This window comes from Hemiscyllium ocellatum, chromosome 43 (genome assembly GCF_020745735.1).
Source record: "Hemiscyllium ocellatum isolate sHemOce1 chromosome 43, sHemOce1.pat.X.cur, whole genome shotgun sequence".
Taxonomy (NCBI): Eukaryota; Metazoa; Chordata; class Chondrichthyes; order Orectolobiformes; family Hemiscylliidae; genus Hemiscyllium; species Hemiscyllium ocellatum.
The window spans coordinates 15658366-15680614 of NC_083443.1; the positions used below are offsets into that span (position 1 = coordinate 15658366).

At 42.2% G+C, this 22249-nt stretch overlaps 1 protein-coding gene across 1 annotated transcript in view; it reads right to left on the bottom strand.

Annotated features, from left to right (window-relative positions):
* Positions 1-8273: 8273 nt before the first annotated feature.
* The window catches only part of ptpn20 (protein tyrosine phosphatase non-receptor type 20), a 254022-nt gene continuing 240046 nt past the window's right edge, over positions 8274-22249 (bottom strand). The window contains exons 42-43 of the mRNA XM_060854122.1: positions 9783-9845; positions 8274-8363 (exon numbers count right to left, since the gene is read on the bottom strand). Of these exons, the coding sequence (XP_060710105.1) occupies positions 8274-8363; positions 9783-9845 (153 nt within the window). The remainder of the gene's footprint in view (positions 8364-9782; positions 9846-22249) is intronic.

Below are 22249 nucleotides of genomic sequence, written 5' to 3' on the forward strand. Positions count from 1 at the left end.
TAAAGGCCAACTCTTCCAAACTTTTATTCGAGTTTTCTATTTTATCTCTTTATTGCTCTTTGTTTTGTTTCTGGATCAGCCACATCAGCTGAGGAGGTTGCAGCAGTTAGGGTCAGTAATAGGGCACACTGCTGAACAGACAGGAGTCCCAACCATCTCTGGGCTTTGAGAGACTGGGTGCAGAGACACTGGGCGACAGATTCCAGAGAGCTGTTTCTCAGATCTCTCACCAGTCATGATCAAAACCTTGCCTCCAGTGCCACCCACTGGCCATCATTAGGAATAACGCTGAGATTTTGAACCACTGGTTTGAAATACAGGTCAGCAATGCTGAGCTGACAATTGGCGTCACCGTCAATTTATACCATAACACTGAAAGAGGACACTAAATGTTTGGCAAATTTTAATTTACTTTTAAATTTTGCATGTTACAGGGTTCGTACAGTCCTTATAAAATAGCAAAATAGTCAGCCTATCACAGGAAAATTAAAAATCACACAACACCAGGTTATAGTCCAACAGGTTTATTTGGAAGCACTAGCTTTCGGATCACTGCTCCTTTATCAGGTGGCACAACCATTTAATGAAGGAACAGCGCTCCAAAAGCTAGTGCTTCCAAATAAACATGTTGGACTATAACCTGGTGTTGTGCGATTTTTAACTTTGTAAACCCCAGCCCAACACCAGCATCTCCAAATTATCACAGGAAAGACCTTGGTATGTGCACACTGCCCCATTGCACTCGTTTCTTTCTGCTGATTTTAAGCTATATAGGACTTTAGCCCATGTTAATTTGAAAGAAAATTGTGAAATCCATTGAATGAATCACTGAAGCATGGAATCATACAGTACAGACGAGGCCATTTGGCCCAACAAGTCTGTACATAAAACAAGGAAATAGGTGCAGAGTAGGCCAATCGGCCCTTAGAGGCTGCACTACTATTCAATATGATCATGGTTGATCATGTAATCTCAGTGTCCCACTCCTGCTTTCTCCTCATACCCCCTTGATCCCTTCAGCTGCAAGGGCTATGCCCAGCTCCCTCTTGAATATATCTAATGAATTGGCCCCAACAGCTTCCTGTGGGAGGGAATTCCACAGGTTCTCAACTCACTGAGGGAAGAAATTCTTCCTCATCTCAGCCCTGAATGTCTTGCCCCTTATTCTTAGACTGTGAGCCCTAGTTCCGGACTTCCCCAACATTGGGAATATTCTTCCTGTATCTAGTCTGTCCAATCCCATCAGGATTTTGTATCTTTCTATGAGATTCCCTTCATTCTTCTAAGTTCCAGTGAGCACAAGCCCAGTCGATCCAGCCTTTCCTCATGTGTTGATCCTGCCATTCCGGGAGTTGGTTCGGTGAACCATCGCTGGACTCCCTCAATAGCAAGAACGTCCTTCCTCAGACTAGGAGACCAAAACTGCACAGAATACAGTTGGTATGGCCTCACCAACTGCAGGAAGATATCCTCACTCCAATGCTGAAATCCTCTCACTACGAAAGTCAGCATTCCTCAACTTATTGGCTTTCCTCACCGTCTTCTGGACCTGCATAGCAACCTTTGGTAACTGTTCCATCATGACACCAAAGTCTAGCTGCACTCGTACATCGAAGCTACAGTCAATCGGCATTAGTGCCATCTTTCAGCAGTAGGTCCACAGCCTTTAATATTACACCAGTTTGTGTGTTTTAATGATTGTGAGGTTACCCACCTCAACTACCCTTCCCATGCAGCACAATCCACAATCCCACCAACCTCTGGGTGAAAAGGCTTTTCATCCAATCCCTAAACCTCTCATCTTTCACCTCAAAATGCTGCACCCTTGTTATTGACCTAAGGGAAACAGCTCCTTCCTATCCACTCTGTCCATGACCCTCATAATCTTGTACACCTCTATCAGGACCCCCTCAACCTCCTCTGCACAAAGAAAGCAACCTTATCTTGCCCAGTCCCTCCTCATACTCAAAATGCTGCTTCCCAAGCAACATCCTGGTGAATTTCCTCTGCACCCCCTCCAGTGCATTGTTATGAGGAAGAGGCTAGTGAATCTGTTTTGGGGGAAGCGAGTATAAGTGAGCAGATTTTCTCTGCTCTTTAGTTGGGGAGTGTGTGTGTGTTGGGGGGGGGGTAGCATTCACAGTAACGTTGATTTGCGGTGGGTGTGTGACCTGTTTCAGAGCACCCTCTCCAAAAAGCTTTAGGGAGTGCATCAATGGCATGTCCAAATCCAGACATTTTGTTACCCTACTGGGTAACATCTTCAGTGGGCCTCAGGTGAAGCAATGCTGAAAATTCCTGCTTTCTATTTATATGCTTGGGTTTCTTTGGATTGGTGATATCATTTCCTGTTATTTCCTGTGGTGAAGTCACTTCCTGTTCCTTTTCTCAGGGGGTGGTAGATGGGGTCTAACTCAATGTGTTTGTTGGAATGCCATGCTTCTAGGAATTCTCATGCGTGTCTTTGTTTGGCTTGTCCTAAGATGGAAATATTGGCCCAGTCGAAGTGGTGTCCTTCCTCATCTGTATGTGAGGATACTAGTGAGAGAGGGGCATGTCTTTTTGTGGCTAGTTAGTGTTCATGTATCCTGGTGGCTAGTTTTCTGCCTGTTTGTCCAATGTAGTGTTTGTTACAGTCCTTGCAAGATATTTTAGAAATTACATTAGATTTGTTTGTTGTCTGTATGGGGTCTTTCAAGTTCATTAGCTGTTGTTTTAGTGTGTTGATAGGTTTGTGGGCTACCGTGAAGTACATTTACAAAACATTACTGCGAATGCTGCCCCCCCACACCCCCCCAACTAAAGAGCCCATGTTAGACTGAAATTGAGCAAATTGAAGGGAGACCTCACACTTGTACTTGAATATATATTTCAGAAGAGAAAGACTGCTCACTTATACTCGCTTCCTTCAAAACAGATTCACTAGCCTCTTCCTCATTATGTTGTGCTGGAGGGGGTGCAGAGGAGATTCACCAGGATGTTGCTTGGGATGCAGCATTTTGAGTATAAGGAGGGACTGGGCAAGACTAGCCACAAAAAGACATGACCCTCCCTTACTAGTATCTTGACATACAGATGAGGAAGGACACCACTTTGGCTGGACAACACACGCATCCTAAGACAAGCCAAATAAAGACATGCACGAGAATTCCTAGAAGCATGGTATTCCAACTGGAACTCTGTCAACAAACACATCGAGTTAGACCCCATCTACCAACCCCCGAGATAGAACAGGAAGTGACTTCACCATAGCAAATAACATCACCACAGGAAATGACATCACCAACCCAAAGAAACCCTAACATATAAATAGAAAGCAGGAATTTTCAGCATTGCTTCACCTGAGGCCCACTGAGGATGTTACCCAGTAGGGTAACAAGACGTCTGGAAATGAATCTTCCAGCTCAGTGAGCAAACCTACATTCAAAACCTCAACCCGAGCTACAAATCTTCTCAAAACGTGGCAAGTCCAAAGATCAGACAGAAAGAGGAGAGGTGAAGAGTGGAAGAGGCAGTGAGAGGAGACAGGGTGAATGCGAGTTCTCCACCTGTTGAAGGAGGAATGCTCCGAAAGCTAGTGCTTCCAAATAAACCTGTTGGACTACAACGTGGTGTTGTGTGATTTTCTAATGTTCTTCATCAATTCTGTTCCCTTGACATTTTTGCAAATCCTCAGCTGTAATTTGTTAGTAGAAAGAGTCGCATCTATAAAATATTTTTGCATCTATTTTAAAAGTGATTTTGATTATTAATGTATAAATAGTAATTTAGCAAAGTTCAGCATTTAAACTTACAGAAGTTAGGGTTAATTCAAAGTAAACTTCTTGCCACAAGCGTACAATGAGAAAATCTAACTCCATTACTGTTTCATCTGAAATTAACTTTTCGGGAAAAAACTGTGAGGAATCACTGTTCAATGTTACATATCTTCAAAACTCTAATTGCAGTTTAATCAATGAGAGCACAGTGACAGAATCACATGGATTTCAGAGTTTTACTGAAACAAAACACACACATCCTGCCTGAAACTAAAAGGGAAATGAAGATAATTCATTCATAAATCAAACAGCAAGTACGACAACAAACACTGTTACAATTGGTAACGAAAATACCACAATAACTTTGAAAGTGCTGCAAGGAGTAATGTTCACATTTCATTTGCCATAATTTTAGGTTGCTTAAAAATGAAAATCGAGAACACGTCAATGGATAAACCCACTTGCTACAACGGAACAAGGATTTGGTCAATTGCAAAATGGAAGAGTCTTACTGGCCAATAATTATCCCTCAAACAATTTCACCAAAGCGGAATACTTGGCCGTCATCACTGTTTTAGAGGTAAGTACCGATTCCTTGGTATTACTCGAAGAAAGAGGACTGCTTACATTGTTTCCCCAATGAACAGATGACTCATCTTGTTGTTGATCATGGGAAATGGCAGTGCATGAATGCATTATACGCTAATTTATTTGTGTCTGCATTTCCGAAAGAATCTACTGTACTTGAAGCTTTTTGGGATACTGTAAGGTTTGGGAGAAGTTCGATTGCAGCTCTTTGTTTGAGCTAGGTGTTAAATGTGGTATTAAATCTAAAATGGGTGCAACAACCAAATGATAACCAGGTTTTAGTGAGTTTGCCTCGGTACATTTGGCTGAAATACTTCCACAAACAAGTTACACCATATTGCATGGGGTCTACATATTGCAGGGAACAGTCCCAAACCAAGCTACAAGAACAGTAATGGCACTGACCTTGTCTTTGGAAAAGAGGCAATGTAAGGGAGAGAAGGAGAGAAATGATAGCAACTTTAGAACAGTCAGCAGTCAATATAACAGCCAGTCTCATAAAAGGATCATTATTTTATTGATGTTATGTATTAAAGGCAGATATATAAATATACAGTAATATGTACAAAAGTGAGTAATGGTAGCTTTAAAATGTTAATTCCTGGTTAGCATTAAATAATTAACTATAAAGAAAAACAAATTTGAAATAAAGCCATTCCTGTTTAAATTGTGCATATCTTAAACACTGCCCTTTTCTAAATGTAGTTGCATTAGTGATTTCTACATTAATATATAAATTTAAACTTGATGCTTTTTTTGGCTCTAACTGTTGATGTATTGAATATAATAGGTTACATAGGGTGGCACAGTGGCTCAGTGGTTAGCACTGTTGCCTCATACTGCCAGGGCCATGGGTTCGATTCCCGCCTTGAGCAACTGTCTGCGTGGAGTTTGCACATTCTCCCCGTGTCTGTGTGGATTTGCTCTGGTTTCCTCCCACAGTCCAAAGATGTGCAGGTTAGGCAAATTGGCCATGCTAATTTGCCCATCGTGTTAGGTGCATTAGTCAGGGTAAATATAGGGTAGGGGAATGGGTCTGGATGGATTACTCTTCAGAGGGTCAGTATGGACTTGTTGGGCCGAAGGGCCTGTTTCCACACTGTAGGGAATCTAATCTAATATACACTAACAAGTATGTGGGGAATTAGGAGTGAATGCTACATTCTACTAACCTGTAGAATAATTGTTTATTTTTTGAATAGACATTCAAGTTGTCACATTCTTTAAAATACACCTTTCCTGAAAGATGGAGTGGTAATAGTTAGATTGAAATTAAAATGACATGGTTATGGAATTATGCTCAATTTAAATTGACAATAGACAAATGAATGTTGTCTGTAACTTGAGAATGCAGTAGGTTGAATTATCAACTGGATTGAGCTTAGCAATCATTGCCAAAATCTCAAACAGGCAAAGATTCTCCTTCAAGTACCAACATTTGCAATGAAGTTAGTTTGATGGGGAGTGTCAGAGCCTGTGAAAGCTTGCCTGTGGTCCACTGGACCACCTGATGAAGGGGCAACAATCCGAAAGTTAGTGCTTCCAACTAAACCTGTTGGATTATAACTTGGTGTTGTATGATTTTTAACTTTGTACAGCCCAGTCCAACACTGGAATCTCCAAATCATGATTGTGGTCCAGTGTATGTCTACCAGGTGAACACTAAGATATCGAAACCAGTGCTGAGCTAGTCAACTGACTGGTACATGCTGTATCAGGTGCTGGTGAGGCCACACCTGAAGTACTGTGTACAGTTTTGGTCCCCTTACTTGAGAAAGGATATACTGGCACTGGAGGGTGTGTAGAGGAGGTTCACTGGGTTGATTCTGGAGTTGAGAAGGTTGGCTTATGTGGAAAGATTGAGTAAACTGTTACTATATTCATTGGAATTTCAAAGAATGAGGAGAGGTCTGATAGAAATATAGAAAATTATAAGGGAATAGCTCAGATAGAAGCAGGGAGGTTGTTTTCACTGGCAGGTGTTACTAGAAATAGGGAAATAGAAATCACCTCAAAAATAAGGGATTTAGTTGAGGACAACCTTCTTCAACCAAAAATCTGTGGAATTCCCTGCCCAGTGAAACAGTTGAAGCTTTCTTGTTGAATGTTTTTGAGGCAAAGATAGATTTTTGAACAGTAAAGGAATTGAGAGTTATGGTGATCAGGTGGGTGAGTGAAAGTTTGTCCACGATAAGATGAGCCATGATCTTATTGAATGGTAGAGCAGGCTCGATGGGCCAAATGGCCTACTCCAGCTCTTATTTTTTATGTTCCTATTAAAGGTGGGGGTTGGTTTGCAAAACATTGCGATGCCAGCTATATGACTTCAACTTCCATCACCACCTGAGGTTACCATGAAAGATTCTCCTTCTCAACCTCTCCCCTCACTGCCCTCAGGTTAAACCACCACCAGTTTTCTCTTTTTCTCTCCCTCTCTCTCTCTCTCTCTCTCTAACAGGAGAGCAGCCCAACAGCGTGGTAAGACTATGGGACTTGACATGAAAAGGTCAGAGATAGGTTAGCAAGCTTCATACAGGGGCAAGTGAACATCACTCTTCCCCCCTCTGCCTGAAAATGTGGCTGTGTGGTAAGACAAGGTACAAATGGATTCTCTCTTGTGGCTCATTCCCCATGGAGCAGCAAGCTCTTGGGATGCATTGCCTGCCTGTTTGGTGGTTGATGATTCTCAAAAGAGGAGCTCAAAGTCAGATCTTGACTGACACAATGATTGCAGCATGTAGAAAATAAGTATCTCACATAATTTCCTGGGCTGGTTTTGATTGCTCAAGTGTGTTGGAGAGGAATTTTCAAAGTATTCTCTCATTGCACATTGTTTTCTTTTTTCTCTTCCAGGAGATTTGTTGGTGATAGGGTTGTGGTGGCTGGTGACAAAGCTTTTACTTAGTGATGACAGTGTGACACAGGCTGATCCTGTCGAATTTTGTGTGCCCGAGAGAAAGTGTTGCCTGCTCAATGGTCTTAAACTGGTCATTTCACCTGCTTGACTTGATGGCATTTTTACATTTCAAATCGTGCTCTTGCCTATCATAATGACAGAAAAGCTTGAACTAATTTTGTTGAATTCAACAAATATCCATCCATTAGTCTAACATGTGCCGCAGTAAGACAGCTGTTGATGTTTTGTAATCATCTGTGTAACTGGGCAAGAAATGCTATTGTAAAATATACAGGATAAAAACAATGATACTGACAGAATATTAGTTGGTTACAAATAATTCAATCAAAACAAAATATTGGAAGAAGGCTTTTCAGTCTATAGTATGAAATTAATCTAGAAATTTACAAATCTCATTGTATTTACATTTGACTGTTGAAGGTTGTAAAACAACTATCCACAAAAATAACTTTTTTTTAAACATCCTCTCTTTACCTGTGATCATGATTTTGTGATGTCTCAGTCACATTGGAAATAGCTACTTCTATTATTCCCAAAGGGCAACATCTGCTGGTCAGAGTTCCTCCTGGTTGTGATGTGGTATGATTGACCTCTAATACAGTAAGCATACCAAAAGGGCATAGCCATCACCCTAAATAACCTGAAGGCTGGAGAGAGACTCGCTCATAGTTATAAATCCTTAGTGTGAAGAACACAGAGGTTGTGTTTTAGTCTTGTTGAATACATATGTGGCGTTTGATTGACCTCAGTTCAACTAGAAAACTACCTAAATAAATTCTCCTTATTTGTAAGAGCCATACAAGTCATAAATAAACAGCTTTTGTATAACTCCTTTAGATATTAATGAGTACACTTGTGAAATCACAGTTCGTTACTTATTTGTTATTGCCGGCATGGTGTTGGTCCTGAATCCAATTAATACATAGAAGTAGTCACTTCAGTGTGTAGCTCACACATTCCCAGACCCATGGCCTGTGAACTCTGACCCCCAGCTGCCACGGACTACTTTGTCACAACGTGTTCTTCTCTTGTTGTCGGTTCAGTCGTTGAATGCTCTCGAGAATTTCCAACACAATGTTGTAGCAGAACAAGTACTGATCCTACATGTCAATATAGAGAAAGCGATAACTTTACACATCTCACAATAAATAAATGTCAATGACACATGGGGTCACATAAATCAAGAAAGGAAAGTACTGCCCTTTCTGGTCAGCTCAGTCAAATGTGGCTCAATCCTTCCACCATGTCAGTTCAATAAGAATGAAAACCTCTATTCAATCTAATCTGACAGGTCAGGAGTTACAGCTATTAAGAATAACATATAGCTTGAAGTTTCAATCATACTTTTAGAGTTCAAGTAGTTCCTTTATCAAGAAACATTTTATCCTTAGTGTTAAAAATCTACTGGTGGACTCTTGTGACTAAACATATAATAAAATGGTAAGGTCCAACAAGCTAGGTTTCATTGTGGGATCTGACTCTTCCACTATTAACAATGGGTGAGATCATAAAACAGCACACTGCTCACTCATTTCTCCTTGTACAAGGGAGCATAAAAGAAGATATTCAATATGGTGGACCAAGTGAAACTATTCTCTTTCAAGAATCACAAAAAGAGTCATAGAGCCATACAGCACTGTGAACCTGTACTCCAAGATTTCTTTGTTCAACAACACTCCCCAGGTCCATACCATTAAGTATGTAAGCCCTGCTCTGACTTGCCTTTCCAAAATGCAGCACCTCGCGTTTATCCAAGATGGAGGATGGGAAAAATTTGTGTCAGTGAGAGCTGCTTCTTTTTTGTGGTATTTTCAGTGTTGGAGCTGATTTTCTTGAATTCCCGGAGCAGCAATTACTGTTTTATATGTTGCTGCATTGTTTTGAAACTTTGTGGGGAAAAAGATCAAAACATTGGCACTTTAAAAAGGAGGAAGAGAACAAAGGCAGAGACCATGTGGTCAATGAATCTAAATAAAAATTAACATGTCAAGAATTGAAAGCCAGTCTCAGTAATAGATAATAACTCAGTTCAAGGCCATTTAGTAATGTTGCACAGCATGCATCAATTCCCAGCTCCTATGAAAGAACAAAGGAAAAGAAAACACATGTCTGAAGGCAGCGGTGAAGGACAGATCAGGGCGGGCGTGGTAGTGAGTGCTGGTCAGGTGGAGACAGGTGGTCATTCTGGTGGTGGCTGGAAAGCAGAGAGGTTGTGTTGGGAGTGTGTTCACTGCAGCCATTCTGCTTTTGGCCCACAGGCTGAGTTACTCATGGACATAGTCCCACTTCCCCTTCTGTTGAGCTGCTGAGCCTCCTTACTCTCAGGAAACCTGGCTGCCCAGGGGTTACTATGACGACTCACACCCTTTGTGTACTTTTTCAATGACCAAACTGCTCAGCACCTGCCCCATACAGGCCGAACTCAACCGGCCTCCCAACTAGGGGTGAGATTATGTTCCCAGGGTGACAGGCAGTCCTGTCAGTACACTTGTCCAAAGTGCTTTTGGAACAGTGTTTACCTTAGTCTGGATCATGCCATGGCGTTGTCTTCTCATGTTCCTCACTATGTCCATGATGTCAAACTATATAAAAGAGCAAAGTCATTGCAAGTAGTCAGTATGATTCATATGCACAAACCCATGGAAAGTTTAGAACAAAATACTAGTAGACTTGCTATCTATCGAATATTAGTATCAATCTTAATTACCTATCAAATGTTGACTTAACTTTATCTTTGTGCAATAATGGATAATAGAATGCCCAGTGTGAGCTATATCAATTGAATCAAATTCAATTTAACTAATGCAGACGCTGGGCCTAAAACAGGTTTCAACTATTTCCCCATCTTTTGTTTCCCCCAGGAGGTTTGCACTCACTGAAATGACTCCTTCTTCTTCAACCTTACCAATGATGTGGAGGTGCCGGTGTTGGGCTGAGGTGAACAAGGTCAGAAATCACATAACACCCAGTTATAGTCCAACAGGTTTATTTGAAATCACAAGTTTTCGGAGCGCTGCCCCTACATCAGGTCCATGTCACTTCATCTGATGAAGCAGCAATGCTCTGAAAGCTTGCGATTTCAAGAGGCTCCCAAGCACTGAGGATGTCACCTAGACAGGGGACGAAACGTCTGCAACATAAATTCCCAGCTCGGCGAACAGAACCACAACATCAAGTCAATCTGTTGGACTATAACCTGGCGTTGTCTGATTTATAACCTTTCTAATGCATGCTGGTACCCCTCTTGACTCATCCAATTGAACCTCAAATGGTTCTCTACTTGTCCTCCCTCAGTTCCAACTCACATTCTTTCTTATCCCTGACCCCCACGAAACCTGACCATCATTTCTACCCCGTATTGCAGCTGATCATCTCCTCAGGAATGCATGAAAAAGAGAGAGAGAGGGAGAGGAAGCAAGTTGCTGTGATTGAAATCCAGAATTTAGGGTTCAGGAAACAAAAGGCACCATTAGTGCAAAGTAAAATTGGGGAAGTCTACATGGCCAGAATTAGAGGAGCAGAGATATTTCAGATGGTGGTGGGGCTGGAGGAGATTGCAGTGATCGGGAAGGTCAAGGCCATGGAATGATTTCAAAGTCAGGGTGACAATTTTGAAGTCAAGGCGTTGTTTGTTGGGAAGACACTATATGTCAGCGAGGCCTGGGCGGTGATAGGGAACTGGGACCTAATTCAGTTAAAACACAGAGAGCTGAGTTTTGTATGACCTCAAGCTTTTCAGGCAGGGGTATGTGGGGGACCGGCCAGCAATGCATCAGAATGATTGAGACTGGACTCGAACTATACATAGAATCATAGAATCCCTACAGTGTGGAAACAGGCCATTTGGCCCAACAAGTCCACACTGACCCTCCAAAGTGTAACCCACCCAGACGCATTCCCCTACTAGTCTACATTTACCCCTGATTAATGCACCTAACTCACACATTCCTGAACACGATGGGTAATTTGCCATGGCTAATCCACCTAAAGTGCACATCTTTAGATTGTGGGAGGAAACCAGAGCACCCGGAGGAAACCCACGCAGACACAGGGAGAATGTGCAAACTCCTTTCGATTTTCTCCAGCCACTCTGCGGATCTTCAGAGACCTGTGAGAATGAGGGGCTGGGGAAACCGTAAGTGAAGACACTAACATGCGATTGACTCATAGTGGCTGTGTAACCGTGCAGCTTAGAGGGCACGTTGGTGATAGATAACAAAGGTACAAACGAGGGCACCAACTGAACTAAGCTGACAGAAGTGAGTCAGTACAGATTTTAGGTTGCTGACAGACATTGTGGAAGCCTAACTGTAGGATAAACAGGATGAATTCCAATAGACCAGGAGCCAAGGCAAACAGAACCACTTCTGTTCAAAGGGGCTCTGTGTAACATAACCTCATAATTAACGACAGCTTCTCAGGCTGAGTATTTACACAGGATTAGAAGTATCTGTGATTCATGCTTTTCCTTATCAATGGCGATTTTACAAGTCATGAGCTATTGCAGCAGGAATGTCGATTCACATTGACGTCATCTTTATGGAGGTGGCAACTGGCTTCACACTAGATATTCAGTCAGCAAGCAACTCTCACTCATTCACATCTACCTCCAATATCTGTGAATGGTACAGTGAATACAGGAACTTCCTGACATGAGATCAGGTTCCCTACATGATTGCACTTCACAGTGTGTAGCGTTTTGAGGCTTTGGGGTATTTCTTAGCAAGTGTTGACAAGCTCCTGCCCAAGACAAAGCCTTCAGGCTGACCAGTCGATGGTATTTCCAGGCTTCAGGAATGTCAGCTCAACACTAACCATCTTGTCCTATCAGTAAACCTGAGGCCACAATTTTAATAGCCTCACGACTGCTTTCACCAAACTGAATGGTCATTCCTGTCAGTAGAGCTGCATCTCGTACAGGTCCTAGGATCATACATGAAATAAGGATAGTGTTGCCTATGTATCATGCCCCTCATGAAATTACATCACAGTCTGTTGAAATAACTAAATTCTGTTGAAGTTCACCATGAAAATGAAAATCCTACAAACAACAACCTGATGATGAGCAAGTTGATTGGTTCTTTGTGATGTTGGTTCAAGAGTGAAAACTGACCCCTTTCTCGACATAATGCCACACGATCTTATCTATCCACTGAAGAATATAGGCCAGATCTTGCTTTAACACCTCATCTGAAAGACAGTGCCTCTGGCAGTGCAGCACTCCCTCAGTGCTCCAATGCTTGCACTGAACCTAGAATGTCTAATTCAGAGACCAGAGTCAGACCGCATCCTTCACGAGCATGTTTACTAAAGTGAATGCACAAACTGAAGCTGTGATCAGCCAAAACCCCTAACCCTTCTGCAATCGCAGAAACAGGCTGTTCAACCGAACCAATCCATGCCAGTAGACTAACAATAGGAAGATATACTGCAAATCATGTGGGCTGCAGAGGAATGGATAGACTAGGCTTTCAAGTCAGGATAAAAGAAAGTACAAACTCGTTATGGTCTGAAAGTCAGCAGGGAGGGTACGTACTGTGCTGGGTACTCTGTAACAGCTCAAATCTGAAAAAGCCCATGAACACAGCTGATGATCCATCAATGACATGTGACTCACCTCTTAAAGGGATACTGTCCCAGCATAGCATACACCAACTAGAATAGATAACACCTCCCTCCAGCACTCAACCCATTTTTGTCCCTCTATAGACTCTTTGTGTTACCCTCAGCACTCACCTTCCCATTTATTTTAATTTTGAAAACAGTAAGTTATAAAGGAGAGAGAGTACTTTTAAACCTGTCAGTCACGGAATCCTCAACTACTCAATTTGTGGTTAGCACTGCTGCCTCACAGCACCAGGGACTTGGGTACGATCCCAGCCTCGGGTGACTGTCAACTCCCTGTGTCTGAGTGGGTTTCCTCCGGGTGCTCCGGTTTCCTCCCACAATCCAAAGATGTGCAGGTTAGGTGGATTAGCTATGCTAAATTGCCCATAGTGTGCAGGGATGGGTTGGCCGTGGTAAGGATGAGGTAGAGGGCTGGGTCTGGGTAGGATCCTCTTCTGAGGGTTGGTGTGGACTTGATGGGCTGAATGACCATTTCCCCATGATTGGGATTCTATGATACTTGTGTGCCAGGACATCTTGAAATTACTGAGGCAATGAATTCCTTGAAAGTGAATGTGGCATCTCCATCCAAAGGCTACACAGGATCAGGAATTATTATATAGGGACAAGTATGGTGGATGCTATTGCAAAGAACAAAGTTATGCTTGTAACTTCTCAAAATTAATTCTGCTCTTGGCATATGAGATTTTGCAAATAGGGTTAAAATGTTTCAACTTTTTGTATATATTGATAGAAACGCATTAACTGTGTCCTCACCAGTCTATGGGAGCTGTGTTTTCAGTGATGCATTTTTTGTGTAGACATGTCTGGCAGCTATTTCGAAATGAAAACAAAATGTTGCTAATTTGTGCCTGTTGTATCTATTTATCCAGGTATTTCAGAAACTAATACTTCCTTGTGTGTTTTACACTTAATGCTGGTTTGATAATTGAGGGTCCTGATGAATTAAGTTAGATCCTCCTATAGTGTGGAAACAGGCCCTTCAACCCAACCCAGCCCTCCAAAGAGTAACCCACCCATACCTATTTCCCTCTGACTAATGCACCTAACACTATGGGCAATTTCCCATCACCAATTGACCTGCACATCTTTGGACTGTGGGAGGAAACCCACTCAGACACAGGAAGAAGGTACGAACTCCACACAGACAGTTATTGAGGCTGGGATTGAACCGGGACCCTAGCACTGTGAGGCAGCAGTGCTAACCACTAAGCCAATGAGCCTTCTTGAAATTCTGCCTCTGTGAGTCTAAATGTCCCAAATATCTAGTCAACTATCAAAGATGTTGTTACCGCATGACTGAATCAGTTAATTTGAGTGATTTAGAATGATAAAGGAACCCCTGAAAACTAAAAAAAAGCCTGTAAAAATTTAAAGTCGCCTTTCAGAAAATCTCGCATTAAGGCTGTGTCAGGTTCAAAGAATCAGAGCTGGGTGCCTAGTATGAATGATTGCATTTTTTAAAAAACACTGTTGTAACGTGTATCACACTGAAAAGTGAGCTCTTCTGGGCTTTATAGATAGTGGCAGAGAGTGCAAAAGCTATTCTACTAAACCTAGGTAAACATTTTGATCCAGGTTTCCAATTCTAGCCACCAGAAGGGTATGAAGGCTTCAAAGTTGGGGGGGGGGGGGAGGTGTCAGAAAAGATTTACTAGAATGGCTTCAGGGGTGAGGGATTACACAGAAATCGGTGCTCCTCTTATAAGAGCCAAGAAACTAGAAGACGTTTTGATGGAGCTGTATAAAATAAGGTACGGGTTTGTCAGACTAAATACACACTGTGCTCACATTGACTGGTGATAATATTGGAGGGAATACAAGGAAAAACATTTACACAAAGAGTGGTCAAGGTTTAGAATGAACTCCATCACCACCCCATGCTGCACTTTCAGCTGGATGCAGATTCAAATTCGTGTTCCAAAGGAAACTTGGTAATTACTTAGAGACAACCAGAGAGAAAGTTGTGGTAGGTAGGGTGGCAGTAATATGAGGGATTTTATTTTAGGTTGTGAGAACAGGTGTAGACTCAATGGGCTGAATGGACTTCTTCTGTGGTACACTATTCACAAAGTGCGTTGTGAAGGTTCTGGAGGCTTATTTGCGGGAGGGGGCAAGAGGAAATAAGGGACCAAGCAACAAGGGAAGGCTCACTATTTCTCTCCCTAGCCCAGATGGAGTGCAGCAGGAGGCTTTTGACTCACCATCACCTTCTCAAGGGCATTCAGGGATAGGAAATGAACACTGACCTGGCCAGCAGGGCTCACAGCCTTGAGAAAATAAAAAATGACCAAACACCCAAATCCCACAGGCAGAAAAGGGCTCTGATTTAAAGATTCCAATTCTGGAAAAGGGTCATTTCCTACTCAAAACGTCAACTCTGCTTTCTGTTCACGGATGCTGCCAAACCTGCTGAGTTTCTCCAGCATTCTCTGTACTTGTTTCAGAATTCTTAGTTCAGATACAATTAATAGGATACTGTACCTCTGACCTACAGCACAGATTGTATTTAAGTGCACATTTAATTCCATTCTATCTCCACTTAATTCAAAATAGAATACTGATATTTCTTAATTTGCTTTGAGGGTCAATGAGGACAGTAGTAATGAATGTGGGTCTCTGGTCCCAGGTAGAGCACTGACAAGGGGAAAGGGGTCTGGTGAATACTCCTGACAAGTCCATCTTTGCACCTTGAGTGGTGGCAGATCCCTTGTCAGCTCGATAACCCCAACATTTAAAATGCTACTAACTTCATTATAAAGGTAAGGTTGCCACTGTCCTAATTTAGTGAGAGACCACAGGGCTACTCATTCATTGGAAAGGGATGATTGGGTGGTGGCTTAACCTGAGGGTCACTATGTATCACAATAACCTCAGCTAGTGCAGGGGTTGAGCCCATGCCCTTGGCATTGCTCTATATCACAAACCACTCTTGCAGCCCAACTGAGCTAACCAACCCTATACCTTACTCATGAAAACTGTGCACATAAGCAAGGAAGTCTTTGTACTCATGGACTCATAAGCTGTGTAAACTAGCCCTTTCAGTTGCAAAGGTGGAGAAAACAAAATACACACGAAACTAAAAGTCTCAACACCTCCTCTCGCCTTTCCTGACGTTTTAAAAATATTCATTTTTAACCATAATGAGCTACTTCAAGTATCAAATGAATTGCTTCACATCAAACACTGGCTGTAATTCATTTGTCTCGTTGATAAGTCTCTTTCTCTTCCTCCCTCTGTCGGCATCTTTCCATTTTATCACTTCCCTCTGGACATGTTGCCTTTCCCACGCAACTCGGTATCCACTATGGACTTAGATGTTCTTCTTTAATGCCTTTATCAAGATCCTTTATATAAACATATGAGTATCAGAATGTCTGGGGTTGATCCCCAGGGTGCTCTGCTCAGAGCAGCTGTCCAATTAGACCCAGCACCATTGACCGTCAGCTTTTCTTTCCCATCATTTATCCAATTTTCAGTTCTTCCTTTTATGGCAAGACCTCTAATTTTAATGACACCTTATGTGGGACACTTTATTACATGCATTCTGAATGTTAAGATAGCCACTGCATTCCCCATGTCAGTCAATCCTTTCACATCTTCAAAGAATTCCAATACCTTCATTCTGTCTCATTTGCTTTTCATAAATCCAAGTTGCCTTCAAATTCTAGCCTTTGCCTTTGTTAAATGTCCTTGAAATACCATCTTTGTAATAAAGTTCAAAGGCTTTCCTTTCATACAGTTCAACTTTACAGACTGATAAGGATATAGCTAATGGTCCTGGAATCCCTATGGAAAGACTTGTTTAAATAACCACTTTTCTGATATTGTGCTCCCTGTTTTTGACAGCAAGGGACCACTCAATTTATTTAATAATTCCCACCATTGACTTCTATTCATTTTCAAATTCTAAGACAATGATACGACTCTTTGAAATAACTTCCTACGAAAAAAAAACTCATTGCCCACATTCACACTTTCCGTTGTCTGCAAAATAGTGTGTAGGAACCCTTCTGGTTAATTTAGTCCATCAGAATTCTTCAATACACAAATCATACCCGGTGACCTGCAACAAGTACATAAACTTCTGGAATCTCACAGCTGGACTGACAAATTGAACGGAAGAGGGGGCTTTGAATTAGACCGCATGCTCCCATTCTGAAATGGAAAATGAGGCCAAAAACCAGACGTACTGCCTCAGAATGGACCCAAATTTACGCCAAATAAAACCATAAAAAATAGGAGTGGAACTAAGGCCATTCGTCTCATCGAGTCCACTCCGCCATTTAATCATGGCTGATGGGCATTTCAATGCCACTTACCCACACTCTCCCCGTATCACTTAATTCCTTGCGAGATTAAAAATTTATCAATCTCTGCCTTGAAGACGTTTAACATCCCGGCCTCCACTGCACTCCGTGGCAATGACTTCCACAGGCCCACCACTCTCTGGCTGAAGAAATATCTCCTCATTTCTGTTCTAAATAGAACCCCTCTAATTCTAAGGCTGTGCCCTCAAGTCCAAGTATGCCCGCCTGACGGAAACAATTTCCCAGCATCCACCCTTTCTAAGCCATGTATTATCTTGTAAGTTTCTATTAGTTCTCCCCCCAATCTTCTGAACTCTAACGAATACAATCCCAGGAATCTCCAGCTGTTCATCGTATGTTAGGCCTACCATTCCAGGGATCATCCGTGTGAATCTCCACTGGACATGCTCCAGTGCCAGTATGTCCTTCCTGAGCTGTGGGGGCCAATACTGGACACAGTATTCTAAATGGGACCTGGTGAGTAAGGTGAAGGCCCATAGTGTTCAAGGTGAGCTACTGGCATGGAGTGAGAATTGGCTGTCTGACATTCCAACAGCCAATTTGGAATGTTTTACATTCCAACCCTCTTGAGATAAATGACATTACATTTGCTTTCTTAACCATGGACTCAACCTGCAAGTCAACCTTTAGAGAATCCTGGACTTGCACTCCCAGATCCCTTTGTACTTTGGGTTTATGAATTTTCTCACCGTTTATAAAATAGTCTATGCCTGTGTTCTTTTTTTCCAAAGTGCAAGACCTCGCATTTGTTTAGTTTGAATTTCATCAGTCATTTCTTGGACCATTCTCCTAAACTGTCTAAATCTTTCTTTAGCCTCCTCAGAAGTGAACAGCTGTAGCCTCAACACGGAAACCTGTGGGACACCACTTGTCACTAGCTGCCATTCCGAAAAAGAATCTTTTATCCCAACTCTCTGCCTTCTGTCAGACAGCCAATTCTCACTCCATGCCAGTAGCTCACCTTGAACACCATGGGCCTTCACCTTACTCAGCAGCGTCCTGTGAGGCACCTTATCAAAGGCCTTTTGGAAATCTGGGTAGATAACATCCACTGGGTTTCCCTGGTCTAACCTACTTGTTACCTCTTCAAAGAATTCTAACAGGCTTGTCAGGCATGACCTCCTCTTACTAAACCCATGCTGACTTGTTCTAATTCAACCCTGCACTTTCAAGAATTTAGATATTTCATCCTTAACAATGGATTTTACCTCCAACCGAATTTAGACTAAATGGCCTATAATTTTTCATCTTTTGTCTTGATCCTTTCTTGAACAAGGGGTTTACAACAGCAATTTTCCAATCATCTGGGAAGTTCCCTGACTCCAGTGATTTTTGGAAGATCACAACCAACACCTCCGCTATTTCTTCAGCCACCTCCCTCAGAACTCTAGTCCATCCAGGCCAGGAGATTTATCAATTTTTAGACCTTTTAGCTTATCAAGTACTTTTTCTTTTGTCATGGCCACCATACTCAACTCTGCTCCTTGACACTCCTTAATTGTTATTACTTGATATTACTCATGCCTTCCACTGTGAAGACTGACACAAAGTATTTATTAAGTTCTTCAGCTATTTCCTTATCTCCCATTACTAACCTTCCTGCATCAACATGGAGCGGCCCAATCTCTACTTTTAACTCTTGTCTGTTCCTTATGTATTGAAAGAAACTTTTACTATCGTTTCTAATATGACTGGCTAGCTTACCTTCATATTTGATCCTTTCCTTCCTTACTTCTTCCTAGACTCCATTGGAATTCTATTTAGGCATTCACGAGAGATTGTAAGAGAACCTTTGTGATTCTGACATTAGGGCTGAATTTTTTTTGATGGCTCATTCCTGAATATCAGAAGGTGAGTTGTAATTATTTGGGAGATACAGAGTGTCTGAGGATTCTTGCTGATTCCCTGGTTGAGTGGGTGATCAAATCTAGCTGCCTTTTGCAGTGTTGGGTTGAGAAAGTGTATAAGATATGAGCAGGTAGGGAAAGAGTTATGTTTAGGGTTGCTTGACAAAGGCTCAGCTAGCATGACTTTTACCAGATAAGAACTTGCAGTAAACAATGAGGTGCTAGAGGTGAGGTAATGGTGTAACAAGGTAAAGAACATCCATTGTGTAATGCCAGATGGCTCGATCTTTACTGTTGATGCTGGCTGATTGTAACGGCCACCACTGCTCCTGTAAGTGACTATATAGATTAGATTCCCTACAGCGTGGAAACAGGCCCTTCGGCCAAACAAGTCCGCACCGACCCTCCGAAGAGCAACACACCCAGACCCATTCCTCTACATCTACCCCTTCACTTAACACTAAGTGCAATTTAGCATGGCCAATTCACCTAACCTGCACATCTTTAGACTGTGGGAAGAAACCGGAGTACCAGAGGAAATCCACGCAGATACTGGGAGAATGTGCAAACTTCACACAGACAGTTGCCTGAGGCGGGAATTGAACCCAGGTCTCTAGCTAACCACTGTGCCACCGTGCCGCCCCTTAAGCAATATAATTGCTTAAGAATCTGCTATTCGAGAGAAGACCAAGAACTCACGTCTTTGTGTACATGGGTGATGGCTCTCCCTCCATGGCTTGGAATAAAGATAAAAAAGTTACAGCCATACTGTGTCTCTGAGTGTTTGCTTCGACTGATACGGGGATATGGAAACGGGACGACAATATAGTGTGCCAGGGAGGAGTCCAAACAAATATTACGATCGGATGGTGTCAGTGATCGCCCAGAACACTGGTATCTCGAGACAGATGGGCCCACCAGGTAAGATTTTAAACCCTGGTTCCTCTCGATATTTCTGTGTCTTGGAAATAGTCCCCTCGTTCAATTGCTTTGTATTCTATCGACTCCTCGAACAGTAATTAGTTCAGTCGAGAGGCACAGTTTCATAAACATATTGACAAACACAGATTCGAGTCCCCTTGGCTTAATTGGGGTTCAAGTCCCCTGGGTTTTAATTGAGGTTAGAGTCTCTAGACATATAGAGTAAGGAAAGGTGTTTGAGTCCCCGTGAGAAGTGAGAAAGGGGTTAGAGTCCCGTAGGTAAAAGGGGTTAAAGTCTTTTGAAAAAAGGAGTTTAAAATTCTGCAGACATGAGGTTTGAGGTTCCATAAAAAAAATGTTAGAAACCAGGAACTTCAAAGAAAAACATCTAAACAAAATTTGGTACGTAAAGCTGCCTTTATCCCTCACACCCCACCTCCCTCCCCCCCCCCTTAGAAGTACTTTTAGGACAACATGGCTTCACCAGGTAAAGGGGAAGAAAGTGGAGCAGGTCCACTTGGATCCCGGCAGTGAAGTGCATTGACTGCCGGGGAGGCATTGTCTGGTTTTTGTTGTGGAAGTCTCAGTTTCTGGGCTGTGGACTCTACTCGATGAGTCTTTGTTCTGGGGGTAAGGGGGTAGCATGGACTGCGGCGTGTGTGGTCCACTGAGAGGGTTTTCTCCTTGTTATAAGTGTAATTTCGTTGAGAGGATGCAAAAACGAAAGAGAAATGCTGACATTTAGGTTGTACTAATACTTGGGTTGGAAAAGGCAGTTTCAGTGTAAATTTTGCCATGCTGAGAGTGGTTTGATATTTAAATACTTTGGTTTGTGAAAATACTGGTTCAGTAAATCCTTTTTAGTGACTGCTTTGCCTTGTTTGAATCAAGATCTCAATTCAATGTGTTTTGTGGGCTCTGTAATCAGGCAGAATGTGTTTATACACTGAAATTGTACAGCACCATGTCCTTCTAAAAATTATCAAACATGTAATCTTAAAATACATTGATTGAGGACTTTGAGCTCCTGATTTGTTTGAAATTCTACAATGTCTGTTTCAAAAAACAATTGTGTCAGTGGTCATGCTTTTACCAGAAGAGAGTATTGTATTAAAATACCTTTGATATAAAAGAGACCTAAGGGGCAACTTATTCACGCAGAGGGTGGTACATGTATGGAATGAGCTGCCTGAGGAAGTGGTGGAGGCTAGTACAATTGCAACACTTAAAAGCATCTGGATGGGTAAATGAATAGGAAGGGTTTGGAGGGATATGGGCCAGGTACTGGCAGATGGGACTAGATTGGGTTGGGATATCTGGTCAACATGGACAGGTTGGACCGAAGTGTCTGTTTCCATGCTGTACATCTCTATGACTATGACTATGCATCACAATTGAGCACCCAAAGAGGTGCTCGGCCCATTGAATAGGTTAATGAAGGACTCATTTCTTGCATTTGGGCTTTTCCATGTCATACATTGTTGCTAAGTGGAGCAAGTACTTATTAAGTTGGATTGCAGTGCAGCCTAATGAAATTTTTAGCAACTCATTCACCATTCCTTCCCATTCCTTTCTCCCTCATGGATGTACAGCATCTAAAAGCCTCAAGTCCAACCATTTCAACCACGCCATACAGTAGTGAGTTCCACATTCAACCACTCTGCAGTAAAGCAAACTCCTCCTGGGCTCCTTTCTGGATTTATTGGTGATTACCTGGTATTTATTGCTTCTGGCTTTTGGATTGTTATGTGCCTCATTGAGTTACAACCCCTCCCCCCCCCCCCACCCCCCAACAATGCTCTGGTTTAGTCCATTAGCAGTTTACATTGTTAAGGGAGTGCTGACATGCTGCTAGATATTGTTCTCAAAGAGGAACCTGTTTATTCCAATGTAGGTTACTTTCCAAATTGTTTTCCAAGGTGTACATCTGAGATGGAGCTCTTTTATTGATTACTAGGCTCTGATCATATTGGTACATTAGATAAGGACTGATAAGGACTGATCCATCCTCTTCATGAGTTCATGTCCATTTGCTCTTAAGACTATTGTAAGACTATTAGAGTATTATAACACTACCCATTCTGGGCTGCTCATCCTTACAGATGTATAGCTCCACGATATCTTTGCAAGGTTGATCCAGGACCCTGAAGTCCTTACACAGCAGATTTCGTTAGCGAAAAAAACGCTAGCTCATTCAGTCTTTCCTGATAGTTATTACCTGTCAGTTAGAGTCATACAGCATGGAAACAGCCCCTTCAG